Genomic DNA, 19,455 nt, shown 5'->3' with positions numbered 1-19,455 from the left:
GCCTGTCTGGGAGAGGTATCCGCGGCCTTCCTTCCCCTGGCTTCCAGGCCCAAGGGGCAGGGAGGAGACGGAGAAGGTGAGAGCAGGTCAGAGTAAGGCAGCAGCTCAGGGGCCGCCCGCTCAGGGCTGCTGTCGAGCAGGCTGTGCACTGCTCCAGGGCCGCTGGCAGAGGGAGCAAACTGATGTCCAGTCCACACTCCACTAGCCAAGCCACACGGCCTGACCCAGGGCCACATCTGCCCAGAGGAAGGGACACGCCTTCTAATTCTCACAAAGGTGCCACATGGGCTAGAAGTCGGTCCCAGATGGGGAAGGGTTAGAACAGGCTGAGACCCCAACTTAGTCCCTCAGCGTGAGGGGAAGAGCTGAGCACAGAGAAGGGAAGGGTAGACAAAGTGTAGACTCCTCCCCTCCCCTCTGCTGGGCGATTTGCTTCTGCCCCCCTTTTCTCCCCAAACCTGTATGATACCCCTTTCCTCCCCAAACTTTCAGGGACCTCAGTTTCCCAAGTTTAATGGAGAAGGAAAAAGAGTTTCCAAAATGAGGAAGGAGAGAAGGGCCCCGTGGCTTGCCCCTCAGCTGGTGCTGGGCTGCAGTCCGAGGAGGCGGCGCGAGGGGTGGGCGCGCCGGGCTAGGAGCTCCGGTAAGTCTTGATGATGTCCTTGATGGGGCGGCGGCAGATGGGGCAGCAGGCGTGCAGAGCCTTCTTGAGGCGCAGGCCACAGGCATAGCAGAGGCACATGTGGCCACATGTGTAGATGACCGTGTCCACTGCGTGCTCATAGCAAATGGTGCATTCATCGCTCCACTGGCCCGTGCCTGGGGTCACCGGCGACTCGGGCAAGCTCACCGGCGAGTTGGGGGCTGTCCCTGGAGGTGAGGGGACACCAGTCAAGGGAGATTTGGTCCAGTCCAGCCCCAGGTTCATGGGAAGGGAGCCCCCTGGCCTCTTGTCCCCCCTCCAGTTATCAGATCTACCTGTTTACTCTGACACCCCAACTTCCTGGACACAAGGGGAGAGGATGCACTTTGGGCAGCCCCTCTGCTGGCCCCTTAGCTCCCAGACCAGGGGCCAGGGTGTCCATGAAGCAGGGATGGAGGAGGGGGGGTAGGAAAAAAGGGGGCCCAAAATCTTTTAAGGCAGGCTCTGCCTGAGCTATCCTTTGGTGTTCCTGTAAGCTAAAAATGTCCTTTGGAGAAAGGTACCCAGCAAGGGGACGGACGGGGATACGCCCCAGAAATCGCCATCCAACCAGGGTTCACTAGGCCACTCCCGCTCCTCCAGGGCCCCAGCCCTGACACAGAAGCTGCGTGCCTTCCTTGGCCAGGGTCTCGGGGGGTAGGAGGTCTGGCACAGACACCACCGACCTGGAGGGGCCAGCCCACTTACCGCCAGCAGAGCTCCCCAGAGGTCCCGAGCTGCAGGTGCTGAGCAAGGGGTCAGAGAGGCGGCTGCCCAGGGCACTGGGCGAGGTCGGTGTGGAGGCGGGGGAGCAGGGAAGTGATGGGGTGCCCCGCTCTGCCAGGATGGTGGAGCCTGTAGAAGGGGAGGGAGGGATGGACTAGCAACGCAAAGGCCCACTGGGAGAAAGCTCGAGTCTCCGCCCCTCCAGTGGGTTCCCAGGAGATAAAGTGGGTGCCACAGTCTGAGCACACAGCCCAGCCACTGGGCTCAGGGCAGGATTCCACAGGCTGGGTCAGCATCCTGCCCCAGCTCTCCGGCGTTACATCAGCAATCTCCAAACAAGCCCCCTGCCTAGCCCACCTCCACCCTTCCCCAGGCATCCTTCACCTGCAAGGTTTCCCCAGCCAGAGAACAAGGTCACCTTCCTCCCACCCAGAATGGCCCTTCCAGCCCTAGCCTCGCCCTCATCACGGTCCCCAGATATCGCCCACCTTCTCCTTTGCACTGGCACCTTTGAAGTGCCCTTCACCATCTCCCACGCTTGTCTGTCCGACATTCTTTCCCAGGCCCTCACACCTCTCCCTCTTCTACTTCCCACCTCCTCTTCCCTCCCTTCCTCATCCCTCTTCCCTCCAACAAGTCCTGAGGGCCTACCAGGTAGCATCCACTGTGTATGTATGTATAAAACTGGGGACAAGACCCACAGAGCTCTTGCCCTCAAACAGCTAATGATCCAGGGAGCCTCTTGGAGCTGTCCTCAAACCCCCTCCTACTGACCCCCTTGACCCCCTTCCCCCAACCACATTACTCTCTTTAGCACTGACCAGCCACACACACCACATGCAAAGGACTAAACCACCACAGATTCTGGGGTATGATTTGTCCTTTGCCCGGGAACGCAGCTTTGATTCCCCAGTTAAACCAGGAGCCTCCTGAGAGCATGTAATCTTATCCACCTGTGACTCTCTCTCAGGCCCTTAACACCGTGGTCGGCAAACTGCGGCTCGTGAGCCACATGCGGCTCTTTGGCCCCTTGAGTGTGGCTCTTCCACAAAATACCACGGACTGGGCGAGTCTATTTTGAAGAAGTGGCGTTAGAAGAAGTTTAAGTTTAAAAAATTTGGCTCTCAAAAGAAATTTCAATCGTTGTACTGTTGATATTTGGCTCTGTTGACTGATGAGTTTGCCGACCACTGCCCTAACAGAATGCCCTGCACACCAGTACTCAATGAGATCTCTATTATCAGTTATTTGCTCTAACCCATTTAGTCACTGTTTCTTAGCATATTCATTAGATATCCACAGGGTTTCTCTTACTATTGTTAACAGTTTTCAAGTTAATTATTACCTCCTTCAGAAATTAACTCCTCCTATTTGTTTTTCTTGCCTACTGCACAAGCTAGCATTTTCAGAACAATCCCGAAAGGCGTCCTTATCAGATTCCTGACTTGAATGAGCGCATTTCTAGTGTTTCACCATTATAAAATTTGCTCTAGTTTGGGAGTGAAGGAACTTCACACCGCACACTTCCCATTCCTAGTTCACTCAGGTCTTCAATAAAGCAAAGCATTCCTCTATAAGGTAAATCGTTACCCTTCATACAGTGTCACTGATTTGCTTTTCGTTTGCAGTCAGTCAGGATCCCCTAACACCAATTTGCTGGTGGAGATACCCAATCCTCCAAACAGCTCCAGAGCACTCTGTATAGTGAATTCTGAATGATTATTCTTCAACACCCATCTTGGCCCACTTACCTCTTGAGACATTTAAGTCCCGATATTATTTTTAAGCATCTTCTTTGCTCCAGCCTAGTAAGCCTCGTTGGGCAACAGACGCCTCACTGGAAAGCTACTTATCTATTATTAGATGGTGCTGAGGCAAAAGAGAGTACCTTGCCCTTATGTAATTTACTTCATCTGAGGAGCAGTGGCTCCCGGTGAGGGTAGCCAAATAGCTTTTTATCTCAGCCTGATTTTTTATGTATTATATGCATGTATTACTATAATAGAAGCTAAATTTAAAAATAAAAATAATAAATAACCCCCTGCTTTTTAAAAACTCTATTTCCCAAGCTTTTTTGACCCAAGGACCCTTTTGCAACTGATACCTAACCCACAGAACACTCTGGGAAACATGGCTTACATCCAAATCTGTCCATTCAAACCCAGGAATCTGTCCATTCAAACCCAGGAATCTGTCCATTCAAACCCTCTGCTCAGAGATTCCCCACAGGCCCCCAACCCAGGCGTCACCCCGTACAGACGCCTGACTACTGACACGCCGACCTCTTTTTCTTATTTGAGCACACAACCATACTAAGAGGCAAAGGCCTTTTTTCCCATTTGGGAGAATTAAAACTGAGCTCCAAAAGGTTAATTGCTGGTGGAAACAATATTTTCTCCTTTGAAGCGTCCACCGGAGTGTGTGTACCTGGACGGTTCGCGGCACATCGGTGGGAACGAGGGTTAATCAGATTCTGAGAGTGAAACTCAACAATCCACGCCTTTCTCCCCTCCCCAGGTGCGTCCAGAGAGATCTGAGGGCCCAGGAGTCCCGCCCCAAACCCATGTCAGGTGTGTGGCTTCTAGACAGCCCCGCAGGGTTGGGGGGGACCCTCTTTTCCCCTATCCGGATGGGCCCCCTCTTCCAGAAAGGGCTCCCGCCGGGTGTGGAGGAGTACCACCGCAGCCAGCCTCAGGGTGCCGTCCAGGCGGCTGGCACGTGGCCGGGAGCACTCACCGAGCAGGCGGATCTGCGTGATGGCTCCGTGCAGACCGAAGAGCATCCACAGGGGCTGCGAGGCGTCCACGCACAGCTGCATGCCCGCGGCGGCGCCATTGTGGCTGAGGTGCAGCTCGCCCTCGGCGTTGACCACCAGGCCCAGGATGTCGCCACTCTGCAGGGGCCCGGGCACGCGGCACACGGCCCAGAACTCCTTGCGGTCCACCAGGGCCTCGGTGCTGAAGGGCAGGTCCGCGGGCCGCAGCGTGCCGGGGTCGCACGTGGTGACGCCGAAGGAGAGCGCGCCAGGCCGGGCGCCGCTCGAGCGCGTGACCTTGACGAAGACGGTCTCGGCCACGCGCACCGGCCGGCTGGTGAAGACGAGCGCGCGCTCGTCGCGCCCGTGCTCCAGGCGCGCCACCGTCTGCTCGTCCAGGATCCGGACGTGCGCGCCGGCGCGCAGCGGGTGGAAGCGCAGGTCGCCGTCGAGCTGCGGGGGGAGCGCGCGGCTGTGCTGCGAGTTGAGCGAGTTCTGCGGGATGGGGCAGCCCGCGGCCTGCGTGGCCTCCTCGCCTTCCCCCGCAGGCACGTTGAGGTCGCACAGGCTCACCGACAGGCGCGCGTCGTCGGCCTCGCGCCGCAGCGAAGGCCTCCGCAGGGCGGTGAAGGAGCGGGGCCGCAGGCAGTCGGGCAGCACCAGCTCGCTGTCTGTGGCAAGGGAGGGGGGAGACCCGGTCAGTCCCCATCACCTGCACCTTCCTCCAACGAGTCTTTAAACTAGTATGCCGCATCCGACTTTTAAGCACATTGAGACTGGTAGGATGGGCACAGGCACAGAACTGGCTGGTCCCGTCTGACACCCATATGTGCTGTGGTTTTGTTTGCTTTTTTAATTGAGAAGGATATCTCCCCCGGAGAGCCCTCCCCCCGCCCCCCCGCCAGGAGCAAGGGGTCTCAGTCCCACACCAGACCCCCAGCCCAGGGTTCCAGAGCTGGGAACCCTTAACTTTGGGCTGTAAAAACCAGCAGGGATTGTGGCTAAGTGGCATGGAGGCTGCTGGAGACTCAAGTGTTCCTCTTTAAAGGGCTGGCACCCGACGTCTTTGGAGGATCCAGGGACACACAGGGAGGAGGATCTGGTATCCCAGCAGGAACTCAGGGGTGTCTTTCTCCCAAATGGGGTGCTCACAGGAGTCATTGTTCCTCTGCTGGGACCTTCCCCCATTACAGGGCTGACTGGCAGCCAAATCAGTCTCCATCAGCCTGGCTCGCACAGTTGCTCAGCCCTGGTGATTCCCTGAGACCCCGCCCCACTCAAGCTGTTTGCAGCAGCTTTTCCATATAAATGGCCTGTCCTGGCTCAGGCTTCAGACTTTGCTAAACTCTCTCAAATAAGCTGCAGCTGGTGTCAGCGTGCCCGAAACCTATCAATAAAAGGCCCAAGACCCAGCACTAGCACCAGCCTGCCTTGCTTCACACTGGGCCTCATTTGGACACTTCCAAGTAGCAGCCATCTGCAGACCTTGCTATAACTCCTGCCAGGTGGTCCCCAGGCAGTGATTGACTTTGCACCTCCTGGGAGGCCTCAGAGCCAATGCACCCTGTGGACAGTTTTAGACCAGTGGTCGGCAAACTGCAGCTCGCGAGCCACGGTTTGCTGCTCTGTTGACTAATGAGTTTGCCGACCACTGCTTTAGACTATAACATACTAGATTACAACTCTACACATCCACAAGTGACACTCAAGGAGCATCAAAGCCCCACTGAAGCAAGTCCTGATCCATAAGGATATCTCCTGCACAGCTGCTCTTCCACTGTAATGGCAGCTGGTCCTCACAGCCAATTCCTCTTAGTGACGCCAACAGCAATCAAGGCCAACTACAAGACTGTACACACAGCCCACAAAGGGGCACACCTAGAGTGTCCAGCTCAGGTGACAGGAGGCTGAGCCACTGGGCCCTACAGGACACCTACTACTCAAGGTCACGCTACCAATTCCAGGAGACATAGCAGCTCTATCTAATACATAGAAACAAACACAGGGAAGCAGCCAAAACGCAGAGACAAATTCAGAAACATGTCACAAATGAAAGAAATGGAAATAGAAAACTACTGGATACAGAGTTCAAAACCATGGTTATAAGGTTACTCAAGGATCTTAATGAGTGCTTCAAGGGACTTAGACTTTCAAGGATCTTAGTGAGAAGTTCAAAGACATGAAAAAGGACAGTCAGAAATTAAGCATACACTAATTGAAATAAAAAATAGTCAGTTACCTACAAGGGAGCACCCATACGACTGTCAGCTGACTTCTCAACAAACTTTGGATTCCAGAAGGGAGTGGCAAGAAATATTCAAAGTGATGAATAGCAAAGACTTAAAAACCAAGATTATTCTATGCAGCAAAGTTATCATTTAGAATTGAAGGTCAGATAAAGAGCTTCACAGACAAGAAAAAGCTAAAGGTGTTCATCACCACCAAACCAGTATTACATGAAATGTTGAAGGGTATTGAGGAGGAGGAAGAGGAAGAGGAGCAAGAGAAGGAGGAGGAGGAGGAGGAGGAGGAAGAAGAGGAGGAGGAGGGCAGGCAATAAATACATATCTATCAACAACTGAATCTAAAAATCAAAATAAATGAACAAGAAATCTAATAAAAATAAACTGGTGAATAAAAATAGAATCAGGGGCATGGAAACATGGAACGGACTGACGAATCTCAGAGGGAAGAGGGGGAGAAATTAACCAAAAATCTTATATATATGCATTACCTATGAACACAGACAATAGGGTGGTGAAGGCCTGGGGCAGGATGGGAACCAGGTGGAGGGGGACAATGGGGGGAATAGGGGGAACATCTGTAATACTCTCAACAATAAGATTTTAAAAAACAACAACAATGGGCTTTTAAAGGCATCGAAAATGCTTAGGATATAAACTAACGAGCAAATCGGCAACCAAAGTTGTGCAGAACATCTAAACTATTTGCTTAAGCAAAAGATTAAGGCTGGAAGGAAAGACACCAAAATTGAAACCGAGGGTCCTTATGACTTTGATTAAATTTAAATTTGAATCCTAGCTCTAGAAATCATCTCTCTCTCTAAACCCTGTAGACCTGGCCTCTCCTCCCAAACCCTGAGGCAGCAGAAGACAATAGCAGGAAACTAACTAATAGTCATAAGATGTGGACTTCTGGCAGGTTAAAGATAATATCTTGACCTAGGTGATGTTTCAGCTCCCGAGCCCCTGGCTACTTTTCAATGAAACCAGACAGAGGGATGCCAGAGCAGACCTCAGAGCTATCTTCAAGACCTGGAGAAATTATTTATTACCCTTACCTAACTTCCAACCAATCAGCTTCCAGCACAATCTGGAACCCCCTAACCCTAGGGTGCCTTGTGATTTTTCCCTATATAATCTGTAACTCAGGTGCCATTTGGTGAGTTGGATCTTTAGGGGATTGGCCTATTCACTATTAAACTTTTTCTTTCTATACTGCAAATTCCTGTTCCTGCCTTCCTTTTGGGCCAATGTGTGCAGGCAGACTCAAATATTGGGGTCCTGGTAACAAAATTAAAAACATGATTGCTGTGGTTCAGTGGTTAGAGAGTCAGCCCGAGGACCAAAGAGTCACGGTTTGATTCCCAGTCAAGGGCATGTGTCTGGATTTCCGGTTCACTCCCCGGCCTCCGTCAGGGCACATGAAGGAGGCAACCAGTCGATGTGTCTCTCTCACATTGGTTTCTCTTTCTCACCCCCTCCCCTCCCTTCCACTCTCTCTAAAAAGCAATGGAAAAAATATCCTCAGGTGCCCTGCGGTGTGACTCAGTGGTTGAGCATAGACCCATGAACCCACAGGTCACCAGGATCCATCACTGGGTTCCATTCCCAGTCAGGGCACATGCCGGGTTTCAGGCTCAATTCCCCAGTAGAGGGCGTGCAGGAGGCAGCTGATGGATGATGTTTCTATCTGTCCCTCTCCCTTCCTCCCTCTCTCTCTCTCTAAACAAAAAACAAAAAAAAAAGCAATTAAAAAAATATCCTCAGGTGAGGATTAACAAAAACAAAACATGATTGCTTCTAAATGATACACTTATAAAAGATATTTTTAAAATTTTAACTCCTGAGACCTCTCTTTATCCTCAGCAACTAGAACAGCCCCAGCACATACACAAGTAGTAAATAAGTGTGTTGAATGCACTGCTGACATCCCCAGAACTCCTCTTTGCATAAATCGTCTCATCTTATCCTAACAAGTACCTTTTGACGTTATTGTTGCCACTGAAGGGCATTTTGGCTGAGAAAATTGAGCAAAATTTCCCAAGCTATCCTTTTTGAAAGTCACTTAATAGGAAATCAAAACCTGTCTCTTTTTAATCATACAAGTCATACAGAAAAAATAATCGCCCATCAGCCCACCAGCCAGAAAAAAAAATACTATTAATATTTGGATGTATGACCTTGCTGTCTTTTCAATATAATTTTTGTTACCATTTTTTAAATAACAAAAATTGAATCATGCTATATAAATGCCAGTCGTTTTTAACCATGTGTGGGTAACAAATCCCTTTGAAAATGTGATAACTTTGACTTATCCCCTCCTCAGAAAAATACACATTCTCTCTGAATTCTTGGATAATTTTAGGGCATCTGTGAATCGCATAAAACCATCCATGGGCATGGGCTCCAAGCTAAGGACCCTGCCATACAGATTTCCTTTTCAAAACTAGCTTTTCCGCTTACTGTGTCCTGAACACCTTTTCATGCCAATGGCCATGTTTCTGACAGCATATTTTTAAAATGCTTGTGCTATGTCCAGGTTTATGGAGTCCTGCAATCCTATATAATAAAAGGCTAATATGCAAATTGTCCCCTCGGGAGTTCAACTGCTCGCTATGACATGCGCTGACCACTAGGGGATGGTGCTGAACGAAGGAAGGCCCAGGCCAGCAGCCAGCAGCCAGGGGAAGGAAGGCCCCAATCGGCCCTGATTGCTGGCCAGGCCTTGGGACCCTACCTGTGCACGAATTTCATGCACCAGGCCTCTACTTTATAATAAAAGTCAGTGTGCACGAGGCATTACCCCTGCATTTCATCCTTAAAGCTTCCACGGAGGTGTTCCTGCTATACAGATAAGGCTCAGAGATGTTATATGATAGTCACCAAGCGGCAGATCCAGGACTGAAGCAAGGTCTGTCCAACTTCCAATGACAGTCTTTGCTTCAGGCCTCCTTTTTATTGAACCCTGTCTGTGGGAGTCCCCAAATTTGGGCTAGTGCCACTGTAGGCCACGTCATGAGCCAATCCTTCCCTGGGAGCCTTTTCTCTGAGCCTCTCTCTGGGAGAAACCGTGCTTTCTCTCTAGGAACTGGGTAAGGATGGCTGGGGCGCTCGATGTGAGAGCAGAGCTTGGGGGACTCGACTGGTATGGCTAGCAGAGGCCCCAGTCCAGCTCTAGCTAACCCTAGAGACGGTCCCTAAAGCCTCCCTGTTTGTGTCCTCCCCTACCCAGCCCTCGCCCCTTCCAGAACAGTGTTGTTTGGGCCCTCCCCCAACCCCCTGTCTCTCTGGAGAAGCCTCTTGGGGCCTGGCTGGTTGGGATTTCCCAGCAACGTGCTTGGCAAGGAGAAGGGAGCCGACCGGAAAATGCGATTATTCCAGGGAATTGACTCTGTGACAGCGATGGTGCAGAGAGGCTGGGGGGCTGTGGAGAGCAGAGGCGAGGAGGGCCCAGGCAGGAGGGAGAGGCACAGAGACAAAGTGGGGACCTGGGGAAGGCTGTGGACTGCAGGGAACAGGCCTTGCTTCCCGACTCTCCAGGATTCCAGGCAGTGGCCTTGAGGACTCCGGAGGGGTGGAGACAGAGAGGGGAAGGATCAGGGAGAGCAGGGCAAGGAGAAAACAAGTGGCTCAGAGATGCCCAGCCAGGTCTACAGGAACAAGGCTGTCACGGGGCCCACACACATATGCACCCACACACTTCTCTTCCCACCCCACACACACTCAGGGCAATCAGACCCCATGGAGCTGGGAAGACCCTCAAAACAGATTTCTGAGTGGGACCGGCTGTGCATTTTCCTGGTCTCTGCCCCTTCTATTAGAATATGGAGTCCTCTTCTACGTGAATATACCCACTAGTGGGTATTCACTACCTCCCAGGCAACCTGCGCCATTGTTGAGCTACTCTGACTTTAAGAAAGTGTTTCCTTCTCTTAAACTGAAATATAACTCCTTGTATTTATATCCACTACCTCAGCCCCACACTGCAGACAGCTCTCCTCAGGGAATACCAGACTCCCCACATACCTTCCCACCTGTTAGACAATGAACAGAACCAGATTTGGTACTCCAGATGTACCCTGACCAGCTCACGGCACAGTGTGGCCATCACCTCCCTTGATATGTATACCATACTTCTAATGATGCAACCTAACTGTAGCACAGGCTTTATTAGTAACCAGTTTCCATATACTGGTAAGCAAGATAGGAGCATAATTAAGTCCAAGAACTTTGACGTCATCAGCTTGGGTTCAAATCCTGGCTCTGCCATTTCCTAGCTGTGTGCCCTTGGACAAATAGCTTAACCTCTTTGGACCCCTCTTCTTCAGCAGTGAAATCAACATTTACTGATTGGTACAAAATCTGTGTTCTAATACTCCCTTCAGAAGGGATGCTGTGAAGATGAAGTGGAATAAGATACATAGGCACCTAATAGATATTTGACATATAATCATCACTGGGTTCATTTGAGCCACTGTTATTATCTTCTTCCATGGACGTGGCTCAGAAGAAAGTACATGGGCTTTGGGGTGATTCAGGCATGCGTTTAAGTGTCCGATCCAGCCGAAACCGGTTTGGCTCAGTGGATAGAGCATCGGCCTGCGGACTGAAAGGTCCCGGGTTCGATTCCGGTCAAGGGCATGTACCTTGGTTGTGGGCACAACCCCAGTGGGGGCTGTGCAGGAGGCAGCTGATCGATGTATCTCTCTCATCGATGTTTCTAACTCTCTATCTCTCTCCCTTCCTCTCTGTAAAAAATCAATAAAATATATATTAAAAAAAAATAAAATAAATAAAAAATAAGTGTCCGATCCAGCCCTTGGCTGGTGGCCTGTGGGTAAGCAACCTTCTTCCAGCCTCAGCTCACTCACACAGAGAACAGGGCAGGAAAATGACTCCTTTGGCCTTGCTTGAAATATTGCAGGAGTTGAGAGATGCTGGGAAACAGCTAAAAACTGAATCCCTGGGGTGAGTGCCCAGTTCAACCATGTCGTCTCTCCCATCCCCTCCACCCCTTGGGGTCAGGAGCAGCTGCAGGCCGCCAGCAAGCTCCAAAATAACAATCCCATTGGTGTGTCCAGCTGCGCCAGGGCCCTGAAATAGATGAAACTTGAGATCCAGGAGCTGGTCAGAGCACCCTCCGAAGGAACAGCAAGGGTCAGCAAGGGTCACAGCCGGGTGAGCTGACATCAAGTCGGAGGTCAGGGAAGGGACCCCGCTCCCAGCGCCCGGGGGGGGGGGGGGTGGGGTAGAACACCCTGGGACCAACCTCAGCCCAGGACTGAGCTCTGAGAGACAGCTCGGAAAAACCAGACAGGCAACCTATAACCCCAAGCAGTGGGATGGCCCCACATTTGGAAGCAACACGTTATGTAATCGGCGCCTGGGACACATGGCTGCCCACTCTGGAGGTTTTATGGTGGGGGGAGGGGCGGCACAGGCCATGGGAGAAGCTGCTAAGCTGCCCCCTCTCCTGTCCCCTTCTGCAGGAAGGCATTTGTTATTAGTCAGGCTTCAGCCTCTGCCTAATCGGGGCCTGGCGGTGGCTCTGCAGATCCCCAGGGCCGGGCGCAAACAACCAGGCCCTGCAAAGCACAGGGAGGCCTCAGCCAGGGTGGCCCTCAGGGCCCCCACTCACTGACCCACTGTGTGCCCAACCCTGGGCAGGGGTTAAGGAGAAAGGGAGAAGCCAAAACCTGGGCCCTGGAGATGGTTTGAAGCTTGGAGGCATGAAAATATTTGAATACCATTTCATTACAAAAACGCTGAGTGTCTCGGGTTAGACAGGACCTTAAAGAAGAAGGAGGAGATCTATTTACCTCCGCCACGTCCCCACCCAGCTTTGTTAGCATGCCCCTGGGGATAAGGTGCTCACCACCTCCCATCTCTGAACACCTATGACTCTGAGAAAACCTCTCCTTGCATGGATTCTATGTGTCCTTATAGCTACTCCTTGGGGCCCCCTTTAGAAGAAAACAGAGGCTTCTCTTCTTTAGGGTAAATATCCCTTCGTAAGATAATGCTCTCCGACTGAGGCTGAGCTCCCCTTCCTGTTTCAGAGTGAATCAGAGACAGCATCTTGGGGGAAAAAACAAGATTTGGCCTGAGCCCTGAAGAACAAGAGGGTTTAGATGGACAGGCAGGAGTGACAAGTGCATTAGCAAACACCTGGAGAACCGTCTGAGCAAGACCAGTGAGGGGAGAGGGAGGGAGAGGAGAAGGGCCAGGCGGAGGGCACTAGGGCCAGCTCCCACCCAGAGACCCACCAGGCCTCCCACAGGGAGCCAGGCAGGGCAGGGCCTGGGCACTAGTGCAGGGGGCCCGGGGGCTGGGAGGCAGGCCAGGGGCTCCTTTGAAGCAGGGCCTGCCATCAGCCCCAGCCTTGTTTGTTTAGATTCTCACATCCGGAGTTCTGGATAATCTTTAACCACGGGTCAGCCTGCAGCCTCCAAGCCGGCTGGCGGGCATCTGCGGGCCCCTGTGTGGAAGGCGCTGCCAGCCCATTTACTGTCTCCATAAACATCCTTCTGCCGGTCTCCATCTGGCACGGGGCCGGGAAGGAGCCGGGAGGGCGGGTGCATGACTTGGATGGGTGAGGGGTTCTCCAGCCCTCAGGGGATTACCCCGAAACCCACACCCGCCTCCACCCTCTCCATATAAACCCAGCAACAGGAAAGCTAGGAGAAAAACACACACTTCCTCAGGCTCGTGGAGGGCAGGGCAGAATGTCCGAGTCACAGACTCTTCGATTTATAGAATCTTCAAGCCACAGAATCTTAAACATATAGATTGTCAGAATCATCCGTTCTGGTGGTTCTCAAACTTTGTTTAGGCAGCGGAATCCTTTTGCCCAATGGAACCAAAGGCTCTGGCTGAAGTCTAAGAGGTGCCCTTCTTCCCTATTTGCAAAATGGACACAATAATCACTTCCTTCACAATATATACAGAGAGGATTCATGCTGTCTTCTTAAAGGGCACAATGCATGATGCAGAACTGCCGATACCACTTCGATCTACATGCGCTTCAAAGGGTCAGGAGGAAGGAGGAGGTCAGGGAAGTCTCCCTGGTGGAGGGGAGGGTTTGGGGTTGGCCCTGAAATAACTGGCAGAATTTGGGGTGAGCAGAAAGAAAGTGCCTGGAAGAGTCTCTGAAGCAGAAGGAACAGCAAGTTCATTTCTGAATCAAGAAGGGTTGAGTGTGGAGTGGGGGGGACAATGGTAAGATATGTACACATATAATACCTTAATAAAAAAAAAGTGGAAAAAAAAAGAAGAAGAAGGGTTGAAAGCTGTCGAAGAGGAAGAAATCGCGATCAGCATCCTCAGCTTTTCTCCCCATCCCAAGAGCTTGGCTCGGGCTTCTTAAACTAATATTTGCCTCTCAGCCCCTGGCAGCCACGGCTGAAGGTAAATATTGGTTTAGCCTGGGAAGCAGAAGCCCCAGATGGCAGTGTGGTCCTCAGCCAACTGGGGATAGCTCACACTCTTTGAGCCGCTAAGCTTAGGCACAGCCTGGGGGGTGGGAGTTCGGGGGACCTGACCCAGGGCCCATCTCTGGAGAGGCCCAGGTCTCTCCCCGCCACCCCAGGGAGTGGCCCTCAGAAAGCTTATCCCGAGAGTCTCTGTACATCTCTCTCCTCAGTAGGCAGGTGGGATCGTTTTCCAAGACCAGGAAGCTGGGCAGACGTTGGAAAGAAGCAGAATGCCATGCGGCCTTGGGAGCCCCCACCCAATGCCCTCCTGGGCTCAGCCGCTGCCATTTTGATGTGGCAATAAATCTCACATTGACCTTGTGCCCAGATCAGCCTGGGAGATCTGAAGTCCAGGCCCGGCCTGGCTTCTGACTGGCTGGGAGAATTTGGGCCGGCCCCTTCCCATCTCTGGGCCACATTTCCTCTTACTGAAAAACTTGATAGCACAGAAGCTGCTGAAAACTTTCTACTTTCATGGACCCCGCCCCCCGCCCCCGCCACCTGTGCACACCCCTTCTCCATAGTCACCCACTACCTTTCCGCTTCACCCCCTCCCCTGAAGGATCTGCTCCCTGAATGACTGCTAATTCCCTACCTCTGTGCCTAGGCACACCCCTCCTGTCTGGCCTAAATTGTTCCTCCTCGACCAGTCCATTCTTTTCACCTCTTTTGGTTCCTGACTTGAAACTCACCTCCTACAGGAAGTTCTTCTGGATTGTTCCCCAGTTGCACCCCTCCACCCCCACCCCAGTTTTACTCTTCAGCCACACTTCATTGCAGGATTGGGTTTGGGACACCTCAGAACAGTTATGTGGTGTGCCCCCCAATGTAAACACTCTTCAAGGAGAGGGATTTCCAACTTGTGTCCCCCCGACTCCTGCACAGTGCCCCGGCTGCAGTGGTCACAGAGGGGAGCTCGGGAGGACCCGAAAAGCGGATCTTGGCTCACCAGCTTTCTGCCAAGAAATATGGCTGCTCTTCCTGAGCCAACATTTCTGAGAGGAGCAGGGAGAGTCTGAAAACCTGGGATAGGAGCTTATCTCTCCGAGTATTAATCACCTTATAAAACTTGTGTTTATTTAGTTGCTGGCAGGCCCTTCTTCCTGGAGGTAGGAAGCTGTTATTCTTGGAGATACCAGCCAGACTTGGGCCAGGGCGCCCCCAGGGAAGAGGGTGATCTGCATAACGGGAGCCCAGAAGGCCTGAAGCAGGCTGGGGCCCTGGCGGGTGCACCCAGGGAGCCCTGTTCTAGTTAGGGCTGGGGACGTGGGGATGAGACACCTGCTTGGAGGTGTCCATCAGGGAAGGCACCAGCCCTGCCTCCGCTCTGTCAGGGGAGACGGCCAATCTGTCCCTGGCCTAACTTTCAAACCTACTATGTGCCAAGTACCCCAGGGTGTCTCCGGTCTGAGGAGCAGACACTGGCCAGGTGGGGTTTGAAGGGTTTTTGCCAGAGATTCTGGAAAAAGGCAAGCGGGGAAGGGGCAGGCTGAACAGGAAATCTCTAAAGAAAAGACACTGGTTTGGGCGACAATCACCTCAGGAAAGACAGACCCATCCTCAGAGCCACCAATATAGAGCAATGTCTTCAAAGGAGAGAGGGCAACCCAGAGGAGCTGGAGGGGGCTGGCTGGAGGGAGGGAGGCTCAGGAGGACACAGGGGCAGGGAAGTGGCAGCAAGAAGAGAGGGGGGCAGGGGAAGTAGGGAGGAGAGGGGGGAGGAGAGGGAGGAACTACATAAAGCAGCGGGCAAACCCAGAAGGCAGGGGAGCTGAAGGAGGGCATAGAGCAGCATGCCCACCACCGAAGAATTCTTGGATGGATCTCTTTTTTAAAAATCCATTTAGGAAGAACAAAATGAAGAGACATTTTAATCCGTTAATTGAATTTAGGGGGCCATAATCAGTGTTTGAAAATGCCCAGGGATTATGGTGATTTACAGCTGGGACAGGAATCAGCTGGGGCCTCAGCCTTATCGGGTGTACAGAGAGGAGCCTGCCGGGAAATCCAAATGAAACCGAAAATGCTGCATGAAAACCCATTTATAGTCAAAGACGGGGAATGGGGCTGGGCCAGGTCGGACGTCTGGGCTCTGCCCCAGGGTGGGACCCTTCAGATTACTCTCCAGGCCCCTCCCTCAGCCCCTGAGGTTTGGAAGCCCCATCTCGCCTGGCATGTTCCCACTCCCCTCACGCTCCCCACCACCACCTTCCTGGAACTCGGAAACCCAGCCTCAGCCTCCTCTTCCAAGAAGCCTTCCTGGACTCCATCCTCCCTCACTGACCTCAGCCTCCTCTGACTATCTGCCTCCCTTCATGCTTAAACCCACTGGAGGGTAAAGGGAAAGGCACTGCTTTTGGCATCAGAACACCCAGTTCAAGTCCCAGCTCTGCCACATCCCTACACGGGCAAACCACGTCTTCCCTGGGCCTCAGTTCCCTCCCAGTCAAATGAGGATAAAAACCACCCCGTCCAAGCCGGCTGCTAAGAGGTTAAATGAGATAACTGGAGGGGGACCATCTTGGCAAATGGAAGGAATCCCATGACCACACCATTTAACGATGTGCTGTGTTCTCTTAGATTATGCCCTGATGGTGCCTGGAGTCTTTGCTTTGTCTTGCCTGATTTCCAGTGCGTCTGGGGCTGTGAGCACGCTGGGTCTACCTCAGCAATGCCCCACACCCTTACCTCCATCTAACAAGTCATCCATCCATCCCAGTCCTCTCCCCTACCCACCCTGTAAATACTCCCCAGCATTCTCCACCCATTGGCACAAGATTCCTCTCTGGAGAGGAAGCTGGCTGGTGGAGACATGGGTTCCTCCCTCACAGCCCTCCCCGTCTTGTTTGGGAAAAAATGTATGGATGGACCCAGGCTCAGCCAAAATAATGCCTCAGCACTTAGAGAAGTGCAGGAGCCAAGCGGTGGGACACAAGGAACGGAGAAGAGAATCCCACCCGGGAGGCTTCAGGGAGGAGGTGGCTTGCGAGCTGGGCCTTGAGGCCCGAACGGGATTTTGATCCTCGGGGACTGTGAAGAAAGGCATTCTTTGCTGGGAAAAGCCAGAATGTTGTCCCCTCTTCCTTTCCCCTCCTTTCCCGCAACGAGACTGTGACTTTCTCAAAACCTGAGCCATTCTTCTGTCTCCCACCATGTGGCCAGGCCCTGGGCTAAGGCATAGTCTCCCCAACCACTGTACACATGAGAAGACTGAGGCTCAGACTGAAGTGTCCAGGACAGAGGGCAAACGCGAGCTCTGGGACCCCAGTGCCTTGAAGTGTGGGGCCCCGGGGACACCACAGCGGCAGGAGGGTGTTCGTTAAGTACTGCCCCAGGTGGGTGGAGGTGACCGACAGTCATTGGATGACGACACTGTCAGCTGCTCACCACCACAGCTCTCTGAGCCTTCAAAAGAACCCTGACACCGTTACTATTACCCCCACTTCGGGGATGAGAAAACTGAGGTCTCGAAGCACTAGCTATACTAATAGGGTGAGTCCAGGGTCCAACCGGGTATGTCTGACTCCAGCCTCCCCGTCGCTGGCAGGCTCACCATCTCACAGAAGGAACGGAAGGCACATTAGCCTTGGGCAGCCGGGCTGAGCCCGTCCCTCCCTCCATGTGAATGTAGAAACACTTTCATTGAGCTGAAAACCAGAAAGTTCCCAAACTATTCATTAAAAAAAAAAACAGCCCCCTTGTTTTGGGAACTCAACCAACAAAGGCTTCTGATGATTGCTTGTTTCTCTGTTTTCACATTCACAGTCTCCCCCCCGCACCTGTCTTTTCTACTTAAATAAAGGTGTTTTGCAAACAGCAGCTTTACTGCTTCCAGGCTCTGAAGTCAGGAAGGAAAAAAAAAGACAAAAAGTTTTTCAACCACCATGACAGTTTGCTCTGCAGGGATGGGAGATGGGCAGGCGAGGTGTTGGCTGAGCACTGACTTGGTACCCAGAACCTGGTACCCAGGACTGTGCTGGGCACTGGAGTCACAGCCTCTAGAACTGAATTCCATCTTCCCATCAACCCATTTTACAGATGAGGCAGCTGAAGCTCATGCAGGCTCCTTCTGGAGAGGCGATGAGCGGGCTGATTTGTACCCGGGGTCTATGTGTGCTAGTATAGCGGGGCGAGAGGGATCCTGGACCAGGGACCCGGGAGCAGCCAGAAGAGTGTTACCTCCCTTTCAAATCACACAGCTCCTGGAGGTGTGCCCTGCGCCTAAGGGGCCAAAGAGAGCGGGCACTCACCAAGCAGCTGGACACCCCGCGTGAGGCCGTAGACGTCCACCAGGGCCCAGAGCGGGTCTGCCGTGCGGACCCCATTGAGGAAGAGCATGGCAGCCGAGTCGTTGATGCGGTAAAACACACGGCCCTTCTTGTCCACCCAGAAGGCGATGATGTTGCCCTCGTTGGCAAACTCCTCGGGCAGCGCCTTGGCCCAGAAGCCGCTCTGGGAGACCAGGTCGGGGCAGGCGTACTTGGGCAGCGAGTCAGGGTGGATGCGGGAGGGGTCCTTGCTCGTGAAGCCCAGGCGCAGCGCCCCACTCCAGCAGCACTGCTTCTTGGTGATCTGGACGGCAGGGGGGTGGCCTCAGACAGCCCGCAGCCCAGCCCAGCCTCTCCCCCACTTCAGCGAGCCCACGAGGAAGGGAGCTGCCCCTCTCTGCAGACCACCCCCATGGAGAGTCACCCTGCCCAGCTTGCCCACCATTTGGGCTCCTTTCCCTCCCCAGGAGCTAGTGGCCCCCATGGCCACTCCCTGCTCCCCTTCCTTCTTTGCCATGCGGGGAAGGTTGAGAAAGGAGTACGGACGAGGGAACAGAAAGAGGAGGGACAAGGAAGAGCAACAGTGGCAGCAGAGAGGAAAGAGAAGGTGCAGGGTGTAGTAATGGCCATAACAGAAGGCAGTGATGGGGGAGGAGGGAGGCGAGGGAGGGGAGATAAAGCTCAGAGGCCCAGGGGAAGCAGGGACAGAGAGCGGGGAGGGAAGCCGCACCTTCAGCCTGACTTGCTCGTAGATGAGGACCGGGCGGTTACTGAAGGTGATGGCGTTGCAGAAGCTGGCCTGCCTCTTGACGGCCTTGTGGCTGAGGTCCATGAGGATCTGGGAGCCCTTGGTGTGTGGGTGGAAGAGCAGCGGCGTGGCCAGGAGCACCCCGCCGGGCAGCACCGGCGGGCAGTGCTTCTGCTTGTGGTGGCATCGGTGAGAGGTGACAGGGAAGGGACCCCCGATGGAGTCTGCAAAAAAAATAAATAAATAAAAGCCACGGTATCAGAGAACTTGGCGACCCAAGAGCTAGACTAGGGTCCCCTAGGGAAGGGCAGATGGGTAGGAAGTCACCCACTGCCCAGTATTTCTACCATCAGGGCAATCCACCACCTTTGCCACCATTTGCCACCATCCTTCTCCATACCACCATTTATTACCCACCATCATCTACCCTCATCCTTCACCTGTCACCTCCCACCACCACCATCTACCTTCATCCTTCACCCATCACCTCCCACCACGACCATCTACCCTCATCCTTCACCCATCACCTCCCACCATGACCATCTACCCTCATCCTTCACC

General features: G+C 53.1%; 1 protein-coding gene across 1 annotated transcript in view; it reads right to left on the bottom strand.

Annotated features, from left to right (window-relative positions):
• Positions 1-497: 497 nt before the first annotated feature.
• Positions 498-19,455, bottom strand: part of NEURL1 (neuralized E3 ubiquitin protein ligase 1) — a 67,751-nt gene continuing 48,793 nt past the window's right edge. The window contains exons 2-6 of the mRNA XM_008144270.3: positions 18,877-19,118; positions 18,129-18,450; positions 4,145-4,834; positions 1,391-1,537; positions 498-870 (exon numbers count right to left, since the gene is read on the bottom strand). Of these exons, the coding sequence (XP_008142492.1) occupies positions 632-870; positions 1,391-1,537; positions 4,145-4,834; positions 18,129-18,450; positions 18,877-19,118 (1,640 nt within the window). The 3' untranslated portion in view covers positions 498-631. The remainder of the gene's footprint in view (positions 871-1,390; positions 1,538-4,144; positions 4,835-18,128; positions 18,451-18,876; positions 19,119-19,455) is intronic.

Source organism: Eptesicus fuscus, chromosome 17, assembly GCF_027574615.1.
Source record: "Eptesicus fuscus isolate TK198812 chromosome 17, DD_ASM_mEF_20220401, whole genome shotgun sequence".
Classification (NCBI taxonomy): domain Eukaryota; kingdom Metazoa; phylum Chordata; class Mammalia; order Chiroptera; family Vespertilionidae; genus Eptesicus; species Eptesicus fuscus.
The sequence above is the reverse complement of the archived record's forward strand: the minus strand, read 5'-3'. Positions and strand labels throughout refer to the sequence as shown.